The 27,247-nt window shown below is 41.2% G+C and overlaps 1 protein-coding gene across 9 annotated transcripts in view; it reads left to right on the top strand.

The window, feature by feature from the left end:
- Window positions 1-7,737: 7,737 nt before the first annotated feature.
- arhgap44a (Rho GTPase activating protein 44a) overlaps window positions 7,738-27,247 on the top strand; it is a 101,556-nt gene continuing 82,046 nt past the window's right edge. For all 9 annotated transcript variants that reach the window (XR_009650868.1, XM_060901695.1, XM_060901699.1 and 6 more), the window contains exon 1: window positions 7,738-8,014. Coding sequence is in view for 8 of the 9 variants with exons in the window: in XM_060901695.1 (XP_060757678.1) it covers window positions 7,962-8,014 (53 nt within the window). In the remaining variant the exon portion in view is untranslated. The remainder of the gene's footprint in view (window positions 8,015-27,247) is intronic.

The following is a 27,247-nucleotide window of genomic DNA, read 5'->3' as shown; positions in this document are numbered from 1 at the left end:
TATGTTATTTGTTTTCTTATTCATGAATAATAAAATGTGAATTTGTTTTTAAGCAGTTTTCATTCATAGATAGATAGATAGATAGATAGATAGATAGATAGATAGATAGATAGATAAACATTCAAGCAGACAGTGTGCCGAGATAGATAGATAGATAGATAGATAGATAGATAGATAGATAGATAGATAGATAGATAGATAGATAGATAGATAGATAGATAGATAGATAGATAGATAGATAGATAGATAGATAAGACCGAGTAAAATTGTGATCGATTCCAAGACAAGACCAAGACCTTCAAAAAGTGGTTAAAAGTCATACAATGCTACTAGATAGATAGCAGTGGCGGCTGCTGGTTTTTAAAACAGGGGAAGCCCATTTTACGCATTCATCGTAAAACCTGTAGGCCGGATATCAAAGCATAGAAAGGTGTGCCCCTTTAGCATAGTGAACTAGACAACCCTACCTAGTGGCAGAAAGTATTTTTGCTTGTACATTTCATGTTATAGTCTGGCTTGCCAGGCTAGTGCCTCATATCCTTAATCAAAAATATCAAACATCCAAAAATCACTGGCTATTCAACGAAGAGCCTTGAACATCATACCCTGATATGCAACACAGAGTCTTTAACACAACACCCAGCTGTGCAACACATCCTTGAACATCTTCTGCAACACAGTCTGGAAATCCATAACCAGGTAGGCTATGCAACACACAGAACTTTGAATATTATACCCAGGTATAACCTATAACACAGAGCCCACCATTCTCTTAACATTACTGAACAATATACACACTTCAGATTCATGAACATGAACACTATTTATACACAAATTCTGCCCTCCGCTCCTTTTCCAGAAAATGGTCTGTGACCCTGTCATACCAGCTGGTTGTGCTTTCCAGAGACTTCACCAATTTCTGTTAGCAGCTAGCACTGCAGATCCCAATAAGGCTCAAGCTAGCCTACAACCAGATTGAACTACAAATGAAATAAACGAGTGAATTCACGAATGATCAAACTGATAGAATGGATGAAAGTTAACGGAGCACAACGAGTAATATTTACATTTATTTACAGAGTAATGTACAGAGACATCAATGAGAAGAAATGTTTATATGAAGAGAAATTCGGACAGCACTTTGGCACACGACTACACTTTCTCGACATCCGCTAGGGACTGATCATGCTTCCGTGTTCCTCACCGAAGTACCGCCCTCCTCATGTCTTTCAAACACTACCTCCAATAATCCTTTATCAGCCCGGCTTCTTGTCCCTCCCACTGTCTCGTTTAGTCCCAGAGAAGCCCGGCTTCCCTGGAAGTGACAATTTTGTTGATTTTAACCAATAACAACTAGCCGAAATTGGCTGTTCAGAGCTGTCTCGCAGACTGCAACGGATACCCGGCTGCCAGTCAGTGTTGCCAGATACTGCTGATGTTTTCCATCCCAAAATATGTTCAAAACCTGCCAAAATGCACTTAAAACCGCCCAATCTGGCAACACTGCTGCCAGTCCATAGAGCCCATTGAAATAAGAAAGGTTACAGCCTGGTAGCAAAGGTAGATTCTCGTAGCGAACTGCAAGTTCGTCAGACATCACTCAAATAAGTTACAGGATAGTTATGAACATAAATACAATATTGGGCATATATTATGTTATGCAAGTTATTGTTTTAATGAGAATTCAACGTCGTAGACGCTGCAGTTTGGGGAGAGAATTTTAGGGGAAGCTCGGCTTCCCTTGTTGTCTCTGAGAAATCGCCCCTGATAGATAGATAGATAGATAGATAGATAGATAGATAGATAGATAGATAGATAGATAGATAGATAGATAGATAGATAGATAGATAGATAGATAGATAGATAGATAGATAGATAGATATTCAAGCAGGCAGTGTATCTTGATAAATAGATACAGACACTGTATCTAGATAGGACTGTTGTAGTCAAAATTACCTAACCCAAGATCAAATCATGACCAAGACCAAAGTGAACTGAGACCACGACAAGACCAAGACTTTGAGGGATTGAGATCAAGTAAAGACCAAGACCAAGGCAGGACGAGATTGAGTCAAGACCAGGATCAGACCAGTGTGTGTGAAGGGGGGCAGGGAAGGGTGACAGACATAAGAGGAAGAAAAATTTCAAATTAGCAGTGAGTCATGTTCTTGGTCGCATTAGAAGCAGGAAACTTTTACATCCAATCAGAGTAATGATGTTAACAAATAAATCAGACAATGCACAGGCAGTTTAGTGATATCCCCACAGTTGTAGTCTTGACCAGTCTTGAAATAAAATCCTGAGTCCTCTATGTCTGAGACCATGACAAGACTAAACAGTAATAAACTAAACAACATGTGACAACACTGCTTTTTAAAAGAATAAATAGTCTTAGGTATAAAAACATTATATAGTTTTAGAAAGAAATGAGCTGTAAGTTTTACTGAGCATCTTACAGAACCAGCTACAGTTCTTTTGGAGACTTATGCCATGTACACACGTAGCCAGGTATTTTTAAAACCAAACATTCCCCCCCCCCCCCCCCCCCCCCCGTTTATAAAAATGTTTTATCCACACCACCTCGTCTTCGAAAAAAATCCCTTCCACACATAACCGAACATCTGCGTTTTCAATCACGTTCATAAGCATTCCAAACCTGTAGATGGCATTATTTCCCCAAATCCTACCCCCTAATCACATCGCCTGTGCTCTTGGAGCAGTAGTTGGGCTTCTAAAATTAAACATGTAAATAGCACCTGCACAATAATTAACGCTTTCAAGGCACTACTCCGATCCATTACTCTTTAGCTAGCCACACACTATGCCAATTTTCAGCGTACCGAGCCAACTGAAGTCGCGAGTCAGGCGTAAAGACTAGTTTTCGATGGTACCGACTCATCTCACAGCCGATTCGAAAAACTAATCGGGAGCCAGACTGATCGGCGAGAGTCGCTAGCAATAGCCAATCATATCTTTCGCATATAATAGGTGACATCATTAAACACAATTTCTAGCGCGAGAAATACGTGTTGGTAGCACCTAATGCAGGTATATACTGTAATTCCATAGACTGAAGCTTTATCCATAGACACAGTGGGCTGGAAAGCCACTCTGCTCAAGTTGTGTGGCTGAATTCCAAATCGCTTTAACTCCCCTATATAAGTGCACTATTTAAGGTTGGAAATAATAGCTCATGCAGCCTAGATAGTGCGCTACATATTCCATGTTGTGTCATTTGTAATTCAGCCTGTAGCATCTTCAAGTGTTGGATTTAACAGTAACTATATCCAATAGCCAATCACAAAGCTATTAAGTTGTCACGTGTCGCTTTAATCGCGACTGCACTCATCAACAGTCGGGGGATATGTGCGTGCCCTGTCGGGAGTCGGCTCTGAAATGGGTCGGTTCAGTACTGCGTGGATCGCCGTAGTGTGCGGCTAGCTTAAGTCCATGCTTAATCTTGCTTCTGCAATAAACAAAGGTCGCACGTTTGACATCAGGGCAGATTTGTTGTCATTTTTTTGGCGCAGATTGTGACGTTCTAAAAACGCAAAACTCCGGTTATCTCTGTCTACACGAAAAGGCATACACGGAGTTTTAAAAAATCTTCACTTTGCCCGGAGTTTTTTTAAATATTCGTTTTTGATGTGCTTTCATGTGGATGACAGGCCAAAACTTAGAAAATTATCTTCGATTTAGCAGATACCCGGCTACATGTGGACGGGGTCTTAGACTGTCACAGTTCCTTCTTATTTTTTTTGCAGCAAACCCCAGCAGTTGTTTGATAGTGATCTTTGACATAATATGCTGCTTTCTTTACTGATATACAAATATTTTTTGTAACACTTCTTTTCATGCTGACTCAGTCATGCACAAGTCCTAAAACAAACATCTATAATGGGACTTATGAAAAAAAAACTTTGCACAGTACTGTGTATACAACACATAGCAGATCTCCAAAACACACTCACACACTCACAACACCTGGGCTTAAAGAAATTATCAAATATAGAATGTACAGTCAGGCTATTCAAATAGAGTAATATACAATATAAAATATAAGGGGGATAAGTGTTACATAAAATTTAAGTGCATTAACATACACTTGGCAAAATAGTGATATAGGTAATTAGCTGACTGATGCAATCTTAATATCTAAACAGTTGGTTGGTCTAGTCCAAATAGTCCCTGAGTAACTGAGAGAAATTCAAAAATTGTTGCAACCTTCCCCAGTCTCCCTTACAAGATAAAGCAAGGGGGAATGAAACAGAATTAGTGTAGGTACACTCAAAAAATAATGCACTAAAGTGTAAAGCGATTAAGTGGCAAATAAAAAGGTATTCAATGTTGATTAAATGTTGTTTTGATTTATTTTGACACTTTATGCAAAGTAAGAGTTAATTCTTAATTCAGAGTTAATTCTGTACTATAAATAATTCATTAAGCATGAGTTAATTTTTCAGCATACATTATTTGCTCACCATTTTAATTAATAAGCAATGCAAAAACAATGTAATAACAGGTGTAATGAGTGGTGTAATAACATATGTAAAACTAATGTAATAATGCATGTAATAGGTGTAATAAGCAGTGTAATAACAGGTGTAATAACAATGTAATAAGTGGTATAATAAGGTAATAACAGGTGAATAATAGGCACAATAACAGGTACACGTTCAATATGTGGGGTACTAATACCTGTAATAACAGTGTAACAACAATGTAATGACACTTTAATATCAGGCGTGATATAATAGCAGTATAATAAGTAGTGTAATAACATAATACCACATGTAATATTAGGTGTAATAATGCATGTAATAATTTAATAATGTATGTAATAAATAACATGTAATAAGTGGAATCATGTGTTTAATAACAGCTGCAATAACAGCTTTTATAACGGCATAACAGGATAATAAGCAGTGTAATAAGTGGTGTAATAACATTGTAATATCAATGCAATATATGTGTAAGAACACATAATAACTGTTATAACAGGTGCAAAAAGCAATGTAATAACAGGTATAATAAGCATGCAACAACATGTGTAATAACAGGTGTAATAATTGGTGTAATAACAGATGTAATACCGTAAATGCATGGCATTGAGATCACTGCCCACTGTAACACACAACCATCAGTAAATCAGACTTTTTTTCTTTTCAGACATTATTACACAGTGGACTGACCATGAAACTGAACTTAACAAGCAAAAGAACAGCTCTCTCCCTCTCTTTGTCTCTTTCTGCCTCTGTGTGTGTGTGTGTGTGTGTGTGTGTGTGTGTGTGTGTGTGTGTGTGTGTGTGTGAATCACCTGTATGATGAAGACTTGTGCTCCCATGTAAATACACTGTGCATCATTGTTGATGGTGTTAAATCAGGAGATTTGCAATGAATAAATTAATATGAATAAGACTTGTAATGTGAACGTGAATGTAGCTTTAAGTTCATGGCTGCATTACTGGAGATGAACAAAAGATGGTAGCACATCAACAAATCAGTCAAGCACTATGGTACATTCACCTTGAAGAGGGGCAGGGATGGGTGACAGCCATTAACAGGAAGAATAATTTCAAATGGGTAATTAGTCACATTATTGGTTGCATTTAAAGCAGGAAATGTTTACACCCAATCAAAGTAATGATGTTAACAAATAAATCAGACAATGCACAGGCAATTTAATGATATCCCTGCAGTTGTGGTCTTGATCAATCTTGAAATAAAATCCCGAGTCCTATATGTCTGAGACTGAGATAAAACTGAGTAAAAATGTGATCAATTCCGAGACGAGACCAAGATCTTCAAAAAGTGGTCTTGAGACCAGTCTCGAGACCAAGACTAGCCTCAAGACATACACCGTTAATATATATATATATATATATATATATATATATATATATAGAGAGAGAGAGAGAGAGAGAGAGAGAGAGAGAGAGATATTCATGCAGTGTATCTTGATTGATTGATTGATTGATTGATTGATTGATTGATTGATTGATTGATTATATGACAAATAGTATGTTAGTAGCCTATTGTACCATAGTGTCTTTGTTTTCTAAAATCATGAACCCCCAAATGGGGCGGCATGGTGGTGTAGTGGTTAGCACTGTTGCCTCACAGCAAGAAAGTCCTGGGTTCGAGCCCAGTGGCCGGCAAGGGCCTTTCTGTGTGGAGTTTGCATGTTCTCCCCATGTCTGCGTTGGTTTCCTCCGGGTGCTCCGGTTTCCCCTATAGTCCAAAGACATGCAGGTTAGGCTAATTGGCTCTAAATTGACCATAGGTGTGAATGTGAGTGTGAATGGTTGTTTGTCTCTGTGTCAGGGTGTCCAGGGTGCACCCAGCCTCTCGCCCTGTAGTCTCAAGTCATACAACGTTACTAGATAGATAGATAGATAGATAGATAGATAGATAGATAGATAGATAGATAGATATTCATGCAGAATATATATATATATATATATATATATATATATATATATATAGAGAGAGAGAGAGAGAGAGAGAGAGAGAGAGATTCATGCAGTGTATCTTGATTGATTAATTGATTGATTGATTGATTGATTGATTGATTGATTGATTGATTGATTGACTATATGACAAATAGTATGTAAGTAGCCTACCGTAACATAGTCTCTTTGTTTTCTAAAATCATGAACCCCCAAATGGGGTGGCATGGTGGTATAGTGGTTAGCACTGTTGCCTCACAGCAAGAAGGTCCTGGGTTCGAGCCCAGTGGCCGGCAAAGGCCTTTCTGTGCGGAGTTTGCATGTTCTCCCCGTGTCCGCGTGGGTTTCCTCCGGGTGCTCCGGTTTCCTCCACAGTCCAAAGACATGCAGGTTAGGTTAACTGGTGACTCTAAATTGACCGTAGGTGTGAATGTGAGTGTGAATGGTTGTCTGTGTCTATGTGTCAGCCCTGTGATGACCTGGCGACTTGTCCAGGGTGTACCCCGCCTTTCGCCCATAGTCAGCTGGGATAGGCTCCAGCTTGCCTGCAACCCTGTAGAACAGGATAAAGCGGCTAGAGATAATGAGATGAGAGATGAGATGAACCCCCAAATGGGGCGGCATGGTGGTGTAGTGGTTAGCACTGTCGCCTCACAGCAAGAAGGTCCTGGGTTCGAGCCCAGTGGCCGGCAAGGGCCTTTCTGTGTGGAGTTTACATGTTCTCCCCGTGTCTGCGTGGGTTTCCTCCAGGTGCGCCGGTTTCCAGGTTAGGCTAATTGGCTCTAAATTGACCGTGAGTGTGAATGGTTGTTTGTGTCAGGGTGTCCAGGGTGTACCCAGCCTCTCGCCCTGTAGAACAGGATAAGCAGCTACAGATAATGGATGGATGAACCCCAAATGGTTTGGCTGAAAAAGTACATATTTAATAATAAATATTACCACAAGGTGGCGGTGTCGCCGTTGATGCCAAAGAAGCGGTTCTGATGGTGGCGTCACCGTGGAGAATTTTGTAGTCTCGTCGGCTCCTCATTTTTTTCTGCTTGATAAGATTCTTCAGTCATGCCATTACTCTGATATATTCCCCATATGCGTAATGATAAGATGGTGAAGGATAAGATAAACTGACTCGTTGTAGTTTTCCCCATTTATACCGACTAGTTGTAGGACCTGAGAGCCTATTAGGAAAAACTACCTTTCCCAGAGTACACCAGTGGCTGTTTGACGTTTTTTCACGCTGCCGCTTTTCCCATCGTGGAGAATTGCCCAGCATCTCCTGATGGGGAGCAGCCGAACCTAACCTAACGCAGAGGAAAATGCGCTCAAATAGACCGTTTGTATTTTCTCTCCACTGGCAATGAAAGAGAAGGTGTGGGACAATGTAGCCGTGTCCGTGAGCCGTGCCGGAATACGGACCATTATTCTGAGAGAAATGCGGGATCTTTTTAGTTGGAGCTGTTAACCCAGAGATTAAAAAATATATATATATATATCTATACAGTGTATTGATAGAAAATGAAGAAACAATTCAACCGAATGCGACAGCTCGCCAACCAGACTGTTGGCAGGTAAGAGACTGATTTCCTTCCAGCAGAGACATTTGTCATAAAGGTAAAATGATTGTAATGATTGGGTTCAAGTTTGAACAGGAACCGGTCTTTTTTTCCTGAACGGATCTAATTCGGATTCAGCCCGGTGTTAGTGATTACGCAATGCTGGAGCTGGAGCTGGAGTGGGTATCACGCGTTTCTGTGAGACCAGTTTAAAAAAAAAAAAAAAGGCACAGTGTATGTTTCGTGTTTGTGTTGTTTCAGAAACTGCAGATGCGCAGTGACCTCAGAGACCCTGCAAAATCCGATACAAAGCACCTCAGTCCTATAAAAGTGTAACACAATACACACATCCAGTGTATCTGCTCCAGCTGTACAGAGCTGTAATGCGCTCGGCGTCAGCTGTCCTCCATCTGATGCAGACGGACGCAGTGGATGCGACGCGAGGCAGGGTTGCCAGATAGTTGTGTTTTATCCCAGATTCATCACTACACCTAAACCCCAAGCAGATGACTACAAACAAACAAAAAAAAAGTACAGCTAAATACATTGTATTTACTACTTTGCGTTAAGTTTTTTTTTTTAGCCTGATTATTATTCGGTCATCTGCGAAGCAGTTATGGTCAATCTGGCAACACGGGTTTGAGGTGAGAAAATGGAAGAGACGCAACGTTTCCATCACATCACGCAGTTAGTGTTGGAGTGAAAAAAAAAAAAGGAGGGGTCGGGTACACAACGTCCATCAGGATAGTCTCGCAGGCATTTTTAGGTCATATTTTAAAACTGAGTGTTGAACTGGAAAAGATGGAAAGAATCTCAGTCTTCAAGACTGCCGCATCCTTTTCAAGTCTCCATGAGTTGTGTAATTTGTTCTAATTGAGAACCATTCTAAATTGTTCTTATGGATGATAACCCGTGTATCAGTGCTGTGGTGCTTGAGCTTTCCTTTTTTTGTTTGTTTGTTTCACACCTCCTCTACCTGTGCTGTTATGGAAAAAGAGACACTTTCTATGCAGGACAAGGTGCGTGGGCTCAAGTGTGCTCTGCTCCAGTCTCTGGCATGCTGGGGGATTATGCCACACAGCATTGTGGGTCATGATCTGAACCTCCTGCTGTTCATGAGCCGGGTGGTCATATGGAAGAACTTTTTCCTTGGCTTGTTACTGCATGCGTTATCTTGATCCCACATTAGTATTCTCTCCGTCTCTGTCGGTTGTGTCCAGGGAGCGATGGCGTTGGCCCACTGGGGCACTCTGTTCACAGCAGCACAGTAATGAGCAACAACATGTTCTTTAAACAGCAAACCGACCAGTCTCATTAATAAAAAGGTCAAGACTGGGAGAGCTGAGATTATTGTGGGAATTCGAGCTGACACTGTCCTTTTACTGCATGTCACTGACACGTCTCTTCAGAAGAACTATTTATATGACTGACACGCTAGCTCTGCCCTTGCCCTTTACATATGTGACCTTGAGAGTCTTCCAGAACTGTAGCAAATGTTACGGATTATAGATAATCAGCTCCAGGTTATCAGCACCCTTGGTGAAAAAATGTTGCTGTGGTTCACGAGCAAATCAGTTTACTTCAGCCAAACGTAGGGCCGGGTCATACAGTGGTGCTTGAAAGTTTGTGAACCCTTTAGAATTTTCTATATTTCTGCATAAATATGACCTAAAACATCATCAGATTTTCACACAAGTCCTAAAAGTAGATAAAGAGAACCCAATTAAACAAATGAGACAAAAAGATTATACTTGGTCATTTATTTATGGAGGAAAATGATCCAATATTACATATCTGTGAGTGGCAAAAGTATGTGAACCTTTAGGATTAGCAGTTAATTTGAAAGTGAAATTAGTCAGGTGTTTTCAATCAATGGGATGACAATCAGGTGTGAGTGGGCACCCTGTTTTATTTAAAGAACAGGGATCTATCAAAGTCTGATCTTCACAACACATGTTTGTGGAAGTGTATCATGGCACGAACAAAGGAGATTTCTGAGGACCTCAGAAAAAGCGTTGTCGATGCTCATCAGGCTGGAAAAGATTACAAAACCATCTCTAAAGAGTTTGGACTCCACCCATCCACAGTCAGACAGATTGTGTACAAATGGAGGAAATTCAAGACCATTGTTACCCTCCCCAAGAGTGGTTGACCAACAAAGATCACTCCAAGAGCAAGGCATGTAATAGTCGGTGAGGTCACAAAGGACCCCAGGGTAACTTCTAAACAACTGAAGGCCTCTCTCACATTGGCTAATGTTAATGTTCATGAGTCCACCATCAGGAGAACACTGAACAACTATGGTGTGCATGGTAGGGTTGCAAGGAGAAAGCCACTGCTCTCCAAAAAGAACATTGCTGCTCATCTGCAGTTTGCTAAAGATAACGTGGACAAGCCAGAAGGCTATTGGAAAAATGTTTTGTGGACAGATGAGACCAAAATAGAACTTTTTGGTTTAAATGAGAAGCATTATGTTTGGAGAAAGGAAAACACTGCATTCCAGCATAAGAACCTTATCCCATCTGTGAAACATGGTGGTGGTAGTATCATGGTTTGGGCCTGTTTTGCTGCATCTGGGCCAGGGCAGCTTGCCATCATTGATGGAACAATGAATTCTGAATTATACAAGCGAATTCTAAAGGAAAATGTCAGGACATCTGTCCATGAACTGAATCTCAAGAGAAGGTGGGTCATGCAGCAAGACAATGACCCTAAGCACACAAGTTGTTTTACCAAAGAATGGTTAAAGAAGAATAAAGTTAATGTTTTGGAATGGCCAAGTCAGAGTCCTGACCTTAATCCAATCGAAATGCTGTGGAAGGACCTGAAGCGAGCAGTTCATGTGAGGAAACCTACCAACATCCCAGAGTTGAAGCTGTTCTGTACGGAGGAATGGGCTAAAATTCTTCCAAGCCGGTGTGCAGGACTGATCAACAGTTATCGGAAACGTTTAGTTTCAGTTATTGCTGCACAAAGTGGTCACACCAGATACTGAAAGCAAAGGTTCACATACTTTTGCCACTCACAGATATGTAATATTGGATCATTTTCCTCAGTAAATAAATGATCAAGTATAATATTTTTGTCTCATTTGTTTAACTGGGTTCTCTTTATCTACTTTTAGGACTTGTGTGAAAATCTGATGCTGTTTTAGGTCATATTATGCAGAAATATAGAAAATTCTAAAGGGTTCACAAACTTTCAAGCATCACTGTATGACGGTATAATATTAATATCATGATAAAAGAAGGGCACTCACTAGAGTGCATACCTCCATCAAACCACATATTAGAATATCCACAAAAAATCCTGGATCCAGCTACATATCCGGATTTGCATCAAAATCTAATCAGTTGTTGCTTGACCCATGGCCCACCTTCCCTCAATTTCATTAAAATCCATTGACTGCTTTTTGAGTTACATTGGGAAAAGACAAACAAACAAGCAGAGGCAAAAACATAACCTTCTCCAACAAAGTTGGCAGAGGTAATTATGCCACATCCATTTTAGAAGCCTTTTTTTTTTAAATAAATTTAAAAATTTTTATCGTGCTGAATATTTTTGCCAAATTGCTTCCCCCTATTTAAAGGTTAGATTTCTGTCAGATTTTCATTGAAGCTAAGTAACCACCAACACTTTTTTTTTTTTCCATAATCATTTTTTACCCATCTGGACAAAGGGTGACTATAATTCTGGTGCTGGCATTAAAACACTCAGACCTCACTGCCGTTTTATCCATTAGCACCTCAACCTTGTCTTATGTTGTTAGTCATTACATTGCGTACAGAAGCGGAAGAAACAGCCTAGCTGATGGAATGGTGGGTTGTAATGAATAGTGTGGATGTAATGAATGATGCTGTATTCCGGTAATTTTCTTCTGATCATTAGTCCTGTGTAGATTCCTGAGGATACAGGGTGTCTGATTGGATGAAGCACATCCAGAACCACAACGGCATCTTCAGCCGCTGCATAATATCATATGCACACTGAGTATAATTATGCAAGAGGTGCAAACTGTTAGGGTGATGGGAATTATTTATAGGATGTGGGTGTACTGCTTGTAAGTATTCAAGCAATATTGCACGAGCAACAGTGTGGTTATGTTGAATATCAGCACAGCTATGATTCTGCTTCACACTCTCAGAAAATAAAGTCCATTATTGTACCTTTAGGGGTAAATCAGTTTGTCACTGGAGCAGTACCCTCTCAGGTACTTATTTGTACCTTTTATGTACTGCTGGGAAACATATATGTACCTTTTTGGCCCTATAAAGGTACGCATAGTTACCTTGAGGTCCAATAATGAGCCCTAGTCTACATTAGTGTAGACTGTACCTTGGGGGGACAGAAATGAACTCCTACTGTATCCTTATTTCTGACAGCGGTACAATATCGGCAGGTAATCACAGCTGTGCCGATATTCAGCATAACAGCATGACTGCAAGTGCAATATTATTTCAATACAACATTGCTCTATGTAAATAAGAACTTAATATAACGTTATAGACATTTCAGAAACAGTATGGCCAAATAATTTGTTTATTTTTGCTCCATGAACAGAAATAAATCCTAAAGAAGCTACACTCATTGATAGCCTGTCAGCTAGATGGCTCGCTAGCTCGCGATGGTTTGTACGTACATTCTTGTTAAAGTTGCTTTTGGTGAAATTGGCTTCCTTTCTTCCTTTCCATCTGATGAGCTGTCATATTTTAAGTTATAAGTTATATTCATGAAAAATGTACCATTTGCCATGGCTGCTGATGATATCGCTAACTCTACTGTAGTAACAGTTTTAGTGGGACTGTTGCTAGAATTGGATTTGTACTTGGTGAACACAGACAAGTAGCGTGATACAGTGGAAGAGTGTAATGTCCCTGAGCAGTTATATTAAATATAAGCACACTTGGAACACTGCTCGTCCAAACAAGTTCGTGGACCAGAACTAACTGTTGTATAATTGTATACATTTAGTGTTTCCCTTAATGCACATCCCTCATCATCTGTAATGCACTGAGGTTTGTTCCCACTGGAAGAAAATTGCAATTTCCTGTCGAGGACATGTGTGAGTATGTCAGAGGGAAAGTTTGTGACTTTGTTTTGGCTCACAGTGACCTCACTGGTTGTGTAATTGGAGGGCTCGCTCATATTCATGTGTTGTTACTGGTGTTTGTGTGATTGGTGGGGAGGAACTGCAGTGGACTCATTCCCTCAGGAAGGGTGGCAGCCAACATCTTGTTTGGCTGGAGCAAAAAGTGTGTGTGTGCAGACGAACTTGTTCACCCAACAGGGCCTCCTCACACACTACAAGGGAATCCTTTTTTATTCATCCCACGAAACACCTTAGTTGCTAGATGGTACAAACCAGGAGACAGTTACGGCTGAATGAGTGATAGCTGTGCTAAATAAAATCCATTTTTTAGTTATTACTCCTTATTCTGGTTATATAGATTGGTATAAGTGTAATGTGGGAATAAGCATGGATACTGGTTTTATGTGTAACAGTTAAGGATCCACTGCAACTACTTTATAGAAATCAAATTAATACAGTGTCCATGTATTGAATATAGAAAAATAAATGCAGTTAAATAAATAACATCTGTAACTTCTGAACCCCCATGATCCTTACAACCTCATGGCATGAACTTCAATCAAAATCAGATTGTTTGCAATCAACCTACTCCCTTTAAATAAGCCAAAAAGTGTTTTTTATTTATATATTTTTTCTGCAAAGTCTCAATTCAGCATTGCATCCGTGAAGATTCTTGGTTATGAACTTCATTCGTGTTTTCACCTGTTAACCTCTTTAGACTTGTCTGGTTGATGTGTGTTTTGTCTTTCTCACATTTCTGAGTATTATCGAGCCCTTTTTGTTAGTCTTATTTGTTTTTAATAAAACTCAAAAACCTGAGTGTGGACCCACCTACGTGCTTCATGACAGAAGTGAACTGTTCCAGCCAGTGTGAGCCCTGAAATAACTAGCTAGCCTACCTAATGTCGTTTCTCTTGATTTATTTTAAAACAAACTAATATATATCACAAACACATTATATATATATATATATATATATATGGGCGGCGCGGTGGTTAGCACTGTCGCCTCACAGCAAGAAGGTCTGGGTTCGAGCCCTGTGACCGGCGAGGGCCTTTCTGTGCGGAGTTTGCATGTTCTCCCCGTGTCCACGTGCGTTTCCTCCAGGTGCTCCTGTTTCCCCCACAGTCCAAAGACATGCAGGTTAGGTTAACTGGTGACTCTAAATTGACCGTAGGTGTGAATGTGAGTGTGAATGGTTGTCTGTGTCTATGTGTCAGCCCTGTGATGACCTGGCGACTTGTCCAGGGTGTACCCCGCCTTTCGCCCGTAGTCAGCTGGGATAGGCTCCAGCTTGCCTGTGACCCTGTAGAACAGGATAAAGCGGCTAGAGATAATGAGATGATATATATATATATATATATATATATATATATATATATATATATATATATATATATATATTTTTTTTTTTTCTATCCACATTCACTGGATATGAGCAATTGCATCCTCTGATTGGCTATGCTACTACTAGGATATCAGCTCACATGCCATGAGTAGAAGAAAACAAAATGGCGGAAAGTGTTGCTGAACCTACTGAGGACGAAATAAAAACTCTACTCAAAAACAAAACTCCCAAAATACAAAAAGAAAGCAGCAGAATATGGAATAAAAATATATTTTTTTAATTTTTCAAGAATTACAACCCCGATTCCAAAAAAGTTGGGACAAAGTACAAATTGTAAATAAAAACGGAATGCAATGATGTGGAAGTTTCAAAATTCCATATTTTATTCAGAATAGAACATAGATGACATATCAAATGTTTAAACTGAGAAAATGTATCATTTAAAGAGAAAAATTAGGTGATTTTAAATTTCATGACAACAACACATCTCAAAAAAGTTGGGACAAGGCCATGTTTACCACTGTGAGACATCCCCTTTTCTCTTTACAACAGTCTGTAAACGTCCGGGGACTGAGGAGACAAGTTGCTCAAGTTTAGGGATAGGAATGTTAACCCATTCTTGTCTAATGTAGGCTTCTAGTTGCTCAACTGTCTTAGGTCTTTTTTGTCATATCTTCTGTTTTATGATGCCCCAAATGTTTTCTATGGGTGAAAGATCTGGACTGCAGTCTGGCCAGTTCAGTACCCAGACCCTTCTTCTATGCAGCCATGATGCTGTAATTGATGCAGTATGTGGTTTGGCATTGTCATGTTGGAAAATGCAAGGTCTTCCCTGAAAGAGACGTCATCTGGATGGGAGCATATGTTGCTCTAGAACCTGGATATACCTTTCAGCATTGATGGTGTCTTTCCAGATGTGTAAGCTGGCCATGCCACACGCACGAATGCAACCCCATACCATCAGAGATGCAGGCTTCTGAACTGAGCACTGATAACAACTCGGGTCGTCCTTCTCCTCTTTAGTCTGAATGACATGGCGTCCCTGATTTCCATAAAGAACTTCAAATTTTGATTCGTCTAACCACAGAACAGTTTTCCATTTTGCCACAGTCCATTTTAAATGAGCCTTGGCCCAGAGAAGATGTCTGCGCTTCTGGATCATGTTTAGATACGGCTTCTTCTTTGAACTAGAGTTTTAGCTGGCAACGGCGGATGGCACAGTGAATTGTGTTCACAGATAATGTTCTCTGGAAATATTCCTGAGCCCATTTTGTGATTTCCAATACAGAAGCATGCCTGTACCGTATGTGATGCAGTGCCGTCTAAGGGCCTGAAGATCACGGGCACCCAGTATGGTTTTCCGGCCTTGACCCTTACGCACAGAGATTCTTCCAGATTCTCTGAATCTTTTGATGATATTATGCACTGTAGATGATGATATGTTCAAACTCTTTGCAATTTTACACTGTCGAACTCCTTTCTGATATTGCTCCACTATTTGTCGGCGCAGAATTAGGGGGATTGGTGATCCTCTTCCCATCTTTACTTCTGAGAGCCGCTAGATGCTCTTTTTATACCCAGTCATGTTAATGGCCTATTGCCAATTGACCTAATGAGTTGCAATTTGGTCCTCCAGCTGTTCCTTTTTTGTACCTTTAACTTTTCCAGCCTCTTATTGCCCCTGTCCCAACTTTTTTGAGATGTGTTGCTATCATGAAATTTCAAATGAGCCAATATTTGGCATGAAATTTCAAAATGTCTCAGTTTTGACATTTGATATGTTGTATATGTTCTATTGTGAATACAATATCAGTTTTTGAGATTTGTAAATTATTGCATTCCGTTTTTATTTACAATTTGTACTTTGTCCCAACTTTTTTGGAATCGGGGTTGTATTATTATAGCATGTTACATAAACTGTTACTGTCATTTCGCTGGTTTGTTTACATTCTAAGTGGAAATTATTTTGTCGGATGTTTTATATAAAGTTTTTATTTATCGAATTTGCAAAAAATAAAGCTAAAATGCTCTGTTTCTGAAAATCCAGTGAATGTGGATTGAATAAAATAGTTATTCCACTCAATCCTGTCGTACATGGCTTATAGCCAACTCAGCGCAACACGCCTCATCAGCTATCAGCTCATGTACAACTCGATTTCGTGGAATAACTGTAATATATATATAAATAATTTTATCTTACTTCAAGAGAAACAAATTAGCTTGGAGACACTTACACATTTACACATAAGTGGTTGAACCTTTGCCTTTTCCCCACAGCTTATTTTGCTAATTGGCTGGCAGTGATACATTTTAGTTATACACAATGCTTAATCTGAATCTAACAATTCTACTATATAAAGAATAAAATATGACAGGGTATAGAGTTATAGGACTGGTGTAATGCAACCCTTTTGTAGTTTGCCAAAACTAACCATTTTTTATTCATTACAAACAAGACATCATAATATTTTATCTGTTTATTATCCAATGTTGGGGAATGTCTGTAAAACAAGTTAGTTTATTTTGTTACATAAATTATAACAGCTATAAATGCTTTTTTTTCTCACGGGCTTCCCTCTCCTGAAGTTAATAAGAGAAAAATACGCAGCTCACAGGGTATACATGTACCGGTATAGATGTATAGGGTTGGGAAGAAATCGCAAAGCCCACAAAAACTTTCCAAAAATGCTAAGTGGGAGTATGCATGAGGTAGTGTGAGTGTGTGTTAGGTGCTGAGGTTTAGTTTGGGTGAGTGGGCGTCAGGAAAGGTGTCACTGTCCCAGGAGTAAGTTACAATGCAGTATGTATTTTATGTGTGCCTTGCAGTGTATGCACAGGTATGTATACAGATTGCTTGCAGTGGACTTAATAATGAACTTTAACTTGGGGCAAAAAAAAATATGTTTTTGCTTCTTGCTCCATGGCTACTCCAGGTTAAAGGGCATATCAGGGGTAAATTCAAGAGCAAGATCAATGTAATTCTCCTATTTTATATTAAACTTTGGTCAAATATCTGTCACATTTTGCGCAATTTTTTTACCTTGCACAATACCAGAAAAATTCAGTTGAAATCAACCCATTTGAGGCGAATTCGTCTGCCTCTGAAAAAACTTGGCATTTGGATTTCCAGGGAAACATTGATTTTCGTGACGTCATCTGTGGGACGCCTCCCTCTGAATCCTACGTCAGCGCTGGTTTGTTTATGAGAAAATGACCTGGTGGTTTTCTGCAAATTTCTTCAACGTTATCGCGTAATTATTAAAATGGTTAATGTATCGTAGGAGGGTGTAGCAACACCAATCTTGATGGGATTAGTACTCATCATTTTCCAAAAGACGGACAATGAGAGAGAAATGGGAGCGCTTGGTCTACACAGGCTGTGCACTTAAACCGTGTAAAGCTCACGCAGCCTGCTGGTGCTTCCGCAGATAACGTCACGATTCTGGCTCCAGACTCCCTTGGGATTTTTCCAGATGCGTTTTGTTATTTTATTCTGCTGTAGACAGATGGCCTTGTGCAAAATTACCCTTCTGGATGAGTGTGTAAAGGGACATACTCATCTCATCTCATTATCTCTAGCCGCTTTATCCTGTTCTACAGGGTCGCAGGCAAGCTGGAGCCTATCCCAGCTGACTATGGACAAAAGGCAGGGTACACCCTGGACAAGTCATCATAGGGCTGACACATAAACCAAGACAACCATTCACACTCACACCTACGGTCAATTTAGAGTCACCAGTTAACCTAACCTGCATGTCTTTGGACTGTGGGGGAAACCGGAGCACCCAGAGGAAACCCACGTGGACACGGGGAGAACATGCAAACTCCACAGAGAAAGGCCCTCGCCGGCCACGGGGCTTGAACCCGAACCTTCTTGCTGTGAGGCGACAGCGCTAACCACTACACCACCGTGCTGCCCTGGGACATACTTTCATATAAAAAAAAAAAAACGAAATTGGTTCAGAATATGCCCTTTAAGTATGTATGTTTATCACCAGCCCATATTAGTACTGTCTCTTGTCCAGTTTGCTTGTGTCTAAAAGCATTGCATGGTAAAGTACAGGCAGAAGAATAACCCTAACTGTAAGAATACATGCAAATTTCAATAATGCCTGGTTCTTAAAATCAAAATTTGATGATTATGTTCGTCCTTTGGGGTCAAAGATGACCATAACTTCAATTTGGTGGGCATTTGAATTTGAAGTCATGACTTGCGTGTGACTTGGATTAGAGTGAGGGAGAGTTGCACAGACATCAGCCTCACTCTCTCGTCCCAACCTAACTGGGTACAGGGGCGAGACAGAATCAGGATGGCTGAAGCTAGGTCAGGGTACAGTGGATGGCCAACAGTGTTCTATGTGTTGCACTGTGCCCTGATTGCGCTCCACAAACGCCTTACTAGGTCCGCCTTCCTACCTGTTGAACCACCAGGTGGTGGTCTCCTCCACGCAGTCCAGTCTTCGATCGTAACCCTGACCGGGGGGAGCAGGGGGTTGCTAGTGCTTACTCAAAGCACCACCCCAGGCTAGTAGAGGGAAGGAGACACCTTACTACTCCATTGCATGGCGGTGAAGGACAGCACATGCCCACTGCCCTAAAATAAAAAGTCACTATCTTTGCTAGAGTTGATGTTTTATGTATTTGGACTTGGTTTTGCCGAGGTTTGGTTTAGTTATATTTCTGTTTTGTTTTGGGGTTTTTTAGACATTTTCAAGGGCTTGAAGTGTAAAATTCAGTAAATGTGATTTGTGTCAGTTAAATTCGTTGATAAATGCCAAAGAATTGCAGGATTACTCTTTGACATGAGAGAGGTTTAGGATTGAATTTTTTAAGGAATACGTGTTTTTTTTAGCAATAAATGCCACATGACTGTATCGAAGAATCAGTAATGCCCTTTTATTCTGTCCCAACCTTTAGAGACAGCAAAACAGCAAGCGACATCATCTTTCAGCTCTATCTGATATGTCACAGGGACAGTATCATTTTTCAGCTATTACAGCCACCTCTCTCAGTCTCTCACTCTGCAGTGTCCTAGTTTTGAATCTGTCAATAGTTCCTCCTTTCTCTTCTCTGTCCCTCCTCCTCCTCTTCCCTGTATTCTTGTCTCTTCTCCTCCCACACTGGAGTCTTGCAGGTATGCACTGTCAGCAGCAACGTTCATCCCCTCTTACACACCTTTGGGCTTCTCTGCATGACATTACTGATGGGATGCAGCCTGTTTTTGCAGTGGATATACCCACAGAGGCACACAGCTCAAAAGAAAACCAATTATTTGAATCCCTACTAGGTTATAACTTGCCTGCACAGTGTGTGTTGTTCAGGACAGTGTAGGATTTTCAGCATATTAGTAAGGAATGACACATGATGGGACACCACCCCAGAGGTAGTTATTTTCCCATAAGAGCACATTGGGAAGCGTTTCATTCCTTTTATACCACAGCAATTTGCCAAGACTAAAAAATTGTATGTATTAATGAATTAAAAGTCATACTTTTTATCTGTTTATAGTTACAGTTAATGTTGAGGACCATTCCTGTTTTCACTTATGTTGTAGCAGCTAGAAACAGTTATTCTATTAGCAGTCTCTGTTTATTTGTTTGTTTGTTTGTTTGTTTTGTTTTTAAATGCAGCTTGTCATGTTACTAAGAATTTTCCAAGGTGGAAAATTTACAGCTTTACCTCTGACCTCTACCTCTGTTACAAAGTGCTGTTGCAAAGTCTCCTCACAGAAAACCTCACCATATCAACAATTACACTCACCGGCCACTTTAATAGGAACTTATTCTTGATTCTAAGATTGCTGTTCTTGGTTGGCAGGAGTGGAACCCAGTGTGGTCTTTTTGCTGTTGCAGAAGATGCTTTTCTGCTCACTATGATTGTAAAGAGTGGAGTGATTATAGGAGTTAATGTATCCTTCCTGGCAGCTCGAACCAATCGGGCCATTTTCCTCTGACCGCTCTTGTGAACAAGATGTTTTCACCCACAGAACTGTCGCTCACTCAATGTTTTTTGTGCCATTCTAGAGACTGGGGTGTGTGTGTGTGTGTGTGTGTGTGTGTGTGTGTGTGTGTGTGTGTGTGTGTGTGTGTGTGTGTGAAAACCCCAGGAGATCAGCAATTTCTGAAGTACTCAAACCAGTCCATCTGGCACCAACACCCGTGTCATAGTGAAAGAGACAGAGATCACAATTTTTCCCATTCTGATGTTTGAAGTGAACAATAACTGAAGCTCTTGATTTATATCTGCATGAGTTTATGCATTGTGCTGCTGTCAAGGGATTGGCTGATTAGATAACTGCATAAAACAGCAGGTGGATGGGTGTACCTAATAAAGTGGCTGGTGAGTGTATATCTATGATACAAACCGCTGTGTAATTTGATGATAATATAAATAAATGATAATGGCTTAGAATAAGCTCATTACTATTAACCTGTGCCTAGTAGTTACTACTCTCAGAATTGTTGACATTACTGAAAATTAATTAGTATCTTCTGACTAAGCAGATTAGGGAATTAAATCAAATAAATTAATGCATATGTTTAGACTGGGAACACTCCAATATTAAAAACTAGCTCTAGGTTGAGAGGTTTTTTATGTCATATAAAACTAACTGGTATCCAAGTCCAACACATCATTGCTGAATAATTCCATATTCCCTGAGAAGAAACACTAAAACCTGATCTAAAAGCATGTTTAATATTAATTGCTGTCATGTACCACAAGGAATTTGACCTTTTGACTTTATATGAATATGAATCAATGCTTTACTCCTGTAAAACATGATTCAAAGGTTTATTACACTATTAATGCTGCATCTGCACGGAATATTTCATGTGCTGTGCTATTTTGAGGATGTATCAGTAAAGCTCAGACTTTTTAAATATGAATCCACAGATTTTTAAAAATATTTTATTTTTGCATAATTCGTTGAGAAGCAAATAAAGTCTTGTGGAGTATATTTTAAGACACGGCCCATTCTAAAGGGAGGGCAGTGTGGTAAAAATATCACTGGAAGATGTACTTCATCACAATAGTTAAGCTTGCTAAGGTTTTGTTACCGAATTGCCAACAAAACAGTAGAATCATATAATTAAAAAATACAACCTGAAAGATTGTATCTAACATTTACAAAGTATGAGAACAAAGAGGACAAATAAAGATTAGTACAAAAAAATTTTGACACCAAATTCATCAGTCAGGTCACAAAGAATTCCAAGCCAAGTATGTTTTAGTTTAAACAAGTAAGGATGTGGGACAAAAGTGCCCCAAGTGTAAGCAGCTACAATTATAATGGCTTCAACGGCATTTGGAACTTAGGCCAAAAAATGCAACCAGTACATTTGTGGTGTTTTAATTTTGGGCAAAAAGTGGAATTAAGTGGAACATGTGAGCCAGCATTAGGTACTCATGTACTATTAGGTCTGTTAATTCTTACACTAGGTAACAATGGAGTGATGAAAACACTGAGACTTGATGTCACAATAGAAAAGTCTACCGTGATGTAAATGTTTGACAAAATCAGAATCGGATCAGTATGCCCCACCCCTGTGAATTTGGTGAATGCAAATTTAGTGAATTTTCTGCCCGAATCAGCAATTTGGGTAAAAGTACATAAAGTTCTAAAATAGTCTATTTTTTACCAATGTGCCATTTATTCTATTTCAAAATAAATCAAGTTTTTTTTTTAAACAAACTAAGCAATCTTTCACCTGTACATTGTGCAGTGAAGCCTGAAAAATGGAGACTACAGCAGAAAAATCATGTGACTGAAATGCTAGCATAGGCATAGTTTTACGATGTGATGTTAACAGAATAGCATGTGAAAGTTGTTGTTGCAAGCAATCATCAGAGGCGCTAAAGGAAACTGTACATAGCATGCAGTGTGTACTGTATATGCTATAACCAAAATTCTCTGCAATTAATCTATTTCACTTACTCATCTAGCCATGATGTCCATCTGGTTTTGAGTGTCTCTACCAATTAGATTTATGCAGTCTGGGAAACAATATCTGAGACTGCATGAGTGTTATGGGTCTGAAAGTCTTTACTGTCAGTGGTTCTTGAATAAGTGGCACTGTAAATTAACAATCATGGCAACAAAGACATTCAATTTTGTTTGGCATCAACATCATCAATTTCCATCCAGTCTGAGCTGTTCTGCTTCTGCAAAGGCCAGTCCTGTCTTTCACTCTCATCTGGCTCTCAATACATCAATCTACTGTAATTCTTCTCATTCAAACTGGTGTGTCTCGGGGAGATTTTGGAAATAATCAATGTCTTCATATTCATAGCAGATAAACTACTAGATATAATATAATATAATATAATATAATATAATATAATATAATATAATATAATATAATATAATATAATATATAGTGTGGAAATAGGGTCTGTACCTAATGCACATAAATCTGAGTGGAAATAAGTAACCGGAGGATACTAGTTTATTCAAAATATACCTTAGGGTAAACGTCATGAAACAGTCTTTTGGGCATCTCAGTTCCTGTCAGTGGAGTTGTAAGTAGTTCTGACTTCGTAAAAACACACTCGATTAAAGTCAATTCCTCAAGTAAAAATCCATCAATCTTAGCAGAATTCATCATGATCAGTGGTTTCAATTCATAGATAGTGTATTCCACTACAGTCCATTCAATACAGAGGGAGCAATTTCTTTAGCACTGTGAAGGAAGACATTTTACATTACATTTCCTGACCCAACTATAGATTATAAATAAAGGATGATGTGGTATGTAGTCATTCACAAGCCTGAATTTATAGTAGAACTGTCTTTTACTTTTGTTTTTTCTGTTTATAGCTGGTGAGATAGCCAGCCAGCTAGCAATCAACTCAGACAGGTTGGTAAACATGCTAGGTTGTTAACAAACTCCCAGTATACATCACTTGCACTTAAATAAGTGCTGAATTGCATTTACAAAGCTGGTAAAGCCAAGTCCATGGCTGCCAACTGTCCCAAATTTTTCGTATTTTTTATGAATTTTCAAATAAAATACGAAAATACAATTTAGTCTCATATGTGTACAAATTTGCAATAAAAATATAATGGGGAACATTTTTATGAATCATCGGGTCATCATTCTTGCTGTGCACCTTCTTCAAATGTGTGAAAATAGACCGGCAAGAACATTTATTGAGTAGTATAAGATTGTATATGTAGCGAGGTCATATCAGATTATTAGCACCATTCTGTCCAATCAAATGCTGGCATTCGCAGTTCCTGTGACATCAATCGTGTAGAAAAAAATAATTGATAAATCTTGTTGTGTTCGCGATTGGAGATGGTGGAACCAAGCGATGGTGGGAAACAAGGCAAGCCAACAAAAAGAAAGCAAAGGTGTAGCAAGAGTTCTAGGTGGGTGGAGCACAGAAGCACGGCAGGCCAGAACTGAGTTCTCAAAAACTCTTTTATTTAGCTTTTCAGCTTTTATATTCACTCTCACACACACGCACGCACACAAGCGTCCAGGTTGGGGGAGAGCTCCCTTCCTCTGCTCTCCCTCTCCTTTATAGGGCACGGTCACTAGGGAAGACACACAAACACAGGTTAATTCCCATCAGGTGTAGTGATTCTGCCACTTACCTTCCCTAACTCCGCCCTCCATTCACAGACTGACGCTTGACCACGCCCCCGCTGCCACATACCCCCACTGCCCGACTCAGGCCAGGGAGCCGTCCGGCCTGAAGCCGACTCCCCCCGATGGGAGAGGAAGTCCACCACGACCATCTGCGCCCCCGGCCTGTGGACCACCTCGAACTTAAATGGTTGGAGTGCCAGATACCAATGGGTGAGCCGTGCGTTGGCATCCTTCATGCGGTGGAGCCACTGCAGGGGCGCATGGTCCGAACAGAGGGTGAAAGGGCGCCCCAGCAGGTAGTAGCGGAGGGCGCGGACCGCCCACTTGATGGCGAGGCACTCCTTTTCTATTGTGCTGTAGCGGCCCTCGCGCACCGACAGCTTCCGGCTGATGTACAGCACTGGACGGTCCTCTCCCTCCACCTCCTGGGACAGAACAGCCCCCAGCCCCCTGTCTGATGCGTCCATCTGCAAAACAAAGGGGAGAGCGAAGTTAGGGGAGTGTAATAGTGGCCCCCCACACAGTGCAGCCTTTACCTCAGCGAAAGCCCGCTGGCATTGCTCCGTCCACTGGACTGGATCTGGTGCCCCCTTTTTAGTGAGATCAGTCAGCAGGCTGGTGACGTCCAAATAATTAGGTATAAACCTATGATAGTAGCCAGCCAGCCCCAGGAACTGTCTCACCCCCTTTTTGGTCTTGGGCCTCGGGCAGGCCGCAGTCGCTGCTGTCTTGTTGATTTGGGGACGCACCTGCCAATTACCCAAGTGGAAGCCCAGATACCGTACTTCCACCTGCTCAATTGCACACTTCTTTGGGTTGGCTGTGAGACCCGCTCGCCTCAGTGACCCAAGGACGGCCCTCAGGTGTTTTAGGTGCCGCGGCCAGTCTTTACTGTAAATAATGATGTCATCTAGGTATGCAGCCACGTAGGTGGCATGGGGGCGGAGGACCCTATCCATAAGCCGCTGGAACGTAGCGGGCGCCCCAAACAGCCCAAAAGGAAGTGTGACGAACTGGTGTAAGCCAAACGGTATGGAAAAGGCCATTTTCTCTCAGGATAGTGAAGTCAAGGGGATCTGCCAATATCCCTTTGTCAAATCCAGTGTTGAATAAAAACGAGCTGTGCCTAGTCAATCGAGCAACTCGTCAATATGAGGCATTGGGTATGCATTGAATTTAGACACCGCATTGACTTTTCTATAGTCCACACAGAACCGGACCGACCCATCGGCCTTGGGCACCAAGACCACCGGGCTGCTCCAGTCACTGTGGGACTCCTCGACGATGCCCATTTTGAGCATGGCCTTGAGTTCTTCCTGAACCACCTTTTTTTTTTGCTCGGGCAGTCTGTAAGGGCGTCTGTGCACTACTACCCCCAGGGGCGTCTCAATGTGGTGTTCTATGAGGTGGGTGTGGCCGGGCAGGGGCGAGAACACGTCAGAAAATTCTGTTTGCAACTGGGCGACCTCCGCGAGTTGGGTTGGGGAGAGGTGGGCTCCACAGGGGACCGGAGCGGTGGGCGATGTCAATTTTCCTTTTTGAACCTCCGGCCCCAGCTCCGCCTTCTCTGGAACCACCGACACCAACGCCACAGGGACCTCCTCGTTCCAAAGTTTTAACAGATTGAGGTGGTAAATCTGTAACGCCCCGCCCCTGTCCGTTCGCCTCACCTCATAGTCGAGGTCCCTGACTTGCCGTGTGACCTCAAAGGGTCCTTGCCACCTGGCGATTAATTTGGAGCTCGACGTGGGCAACAACACGAGTACTTTATCTCCCAGTGTGAACTCCCTAAGGCATGTGCCCCTGTTGTACAGACAGACTTGACGTTCTTGGGCCTGCCGCAAATTCTCCTGGGTTAAGTGCGTGAGGGTGTGAAGTTTGGCGTGCAGGTCGATAACGTACTGAATTTCATTTTTACTTGTTGAAGGTCCCTCCTCCCAATTTTCACGCGGCACATCTAGAATGCCACGCGCCTTACGCCCGTATAATAATTCGAACGGGGAGAACCCTGTGGAGGCTTGTGGGACCTCTTGCACTGCGAATAACAGGGGCTCAAGCCATTTATCCCAGTTGCGCGCGTCCTCGCTTACGAATTTTTTAATTATGTTTTTGAGGGTGCGATTGAACCGTTCGACTAAGCCATCCATTTGTGGGTGATATACACTGGTGCAAATAGGCTTAATTCCCAGTAACCCATACAGTTTGCGCAGTGTGCGTGACATAAACGTAGTGCCTTGATCAGTCAGAATCTCTTTGGGGATTCCAACTCGGGAGATGACGCGGAAGAGCGCTTCCGCAATACTGCATGCTGAGAGATTGCGAAGAGGCACTGCTTCCGGATATCGCATTGCATAGTCCACCAGAACTAAAATAAAGCGATATCCTCGTGTTGACCGATCTAATGGCCCGATGAGATCCATCCCAATTCTTTCGAACGGGGTCTCGATTAATGGCAGAGGGCTCAAAGGCGCTTTTGGAATGGCTGCTGGGTTTACTAACTGGCATTCGCAGCACGCCGTACACCACCTATGGACTTTGCCGCGAATCCCTGGTCAATAGAACCAGGCTATTATTCGGGCTAGTGTCTTATCCCGCCCCAAGTGTTCAGCCATGGAATTAAAGTGAGCCACCTGGAATACAAGTTCCCAGCGGCTCTTTGGGATCAAAAGCTGAGTTATCGGTTCTTTAGTCTGAGTGTCCTGCGTCAATCAGTATAACCTATCCTTCATAATGGAGAAATAGGGGAAGGATGGGGTGGCATTTGGCTGGAGCATTTGACCATCGATTACTCTCACTTGGTCAAATGCATGCCGCAGAGTCTCGTCTCGCGACTGTTCTAACGGGAAATCCATGAGGGATTCCCTGAGAGAGGGAGGAGGAGCCTGCTGCTCCTCACTCTGACGCGGTGATGACGTAGACGGCTCTGTGACAGCTGCTCCTGCCAATGCCACACCGGGACCTCCCCCCGCTAAACTATGGCAGGCCCCACTCTTCACTAAATGAGTCATTAATTCCCCAAATCCCGGCCAATCAGTCCCCAAAATTATTGAGTGGGTAAGGTGAGGATTAACCGCCACCTGTACTCTAAATTTCTCCCCCAAAATAGAATGTGGACCGACACTAAAGGGTAGTTGTGAACATCCCCGTGCACACACAACACCTTCACCAATTGTGCTCTCCCCAATGCCTCGTCTTGCACCAGGCTTTGGTGGATT

This window comes from Neoarius graeffei, chromosome 20, assembly GCF_027579695.1.
Source record: "Neoarius graeffei isolate fNeoGra1 chromosome 20, fNeoGra1.pri, whole genome shotgun sequence".
NCBI classification, from domain to species: Eukaryota; Metazoa; Chordata; class Actinopteri; order Siluriformes; family Ariidae; genus Neoarius; species Neoarius graeffei.
This window is presented reverse-complemented; position numbering and strand designations above follow the sequence as displayed.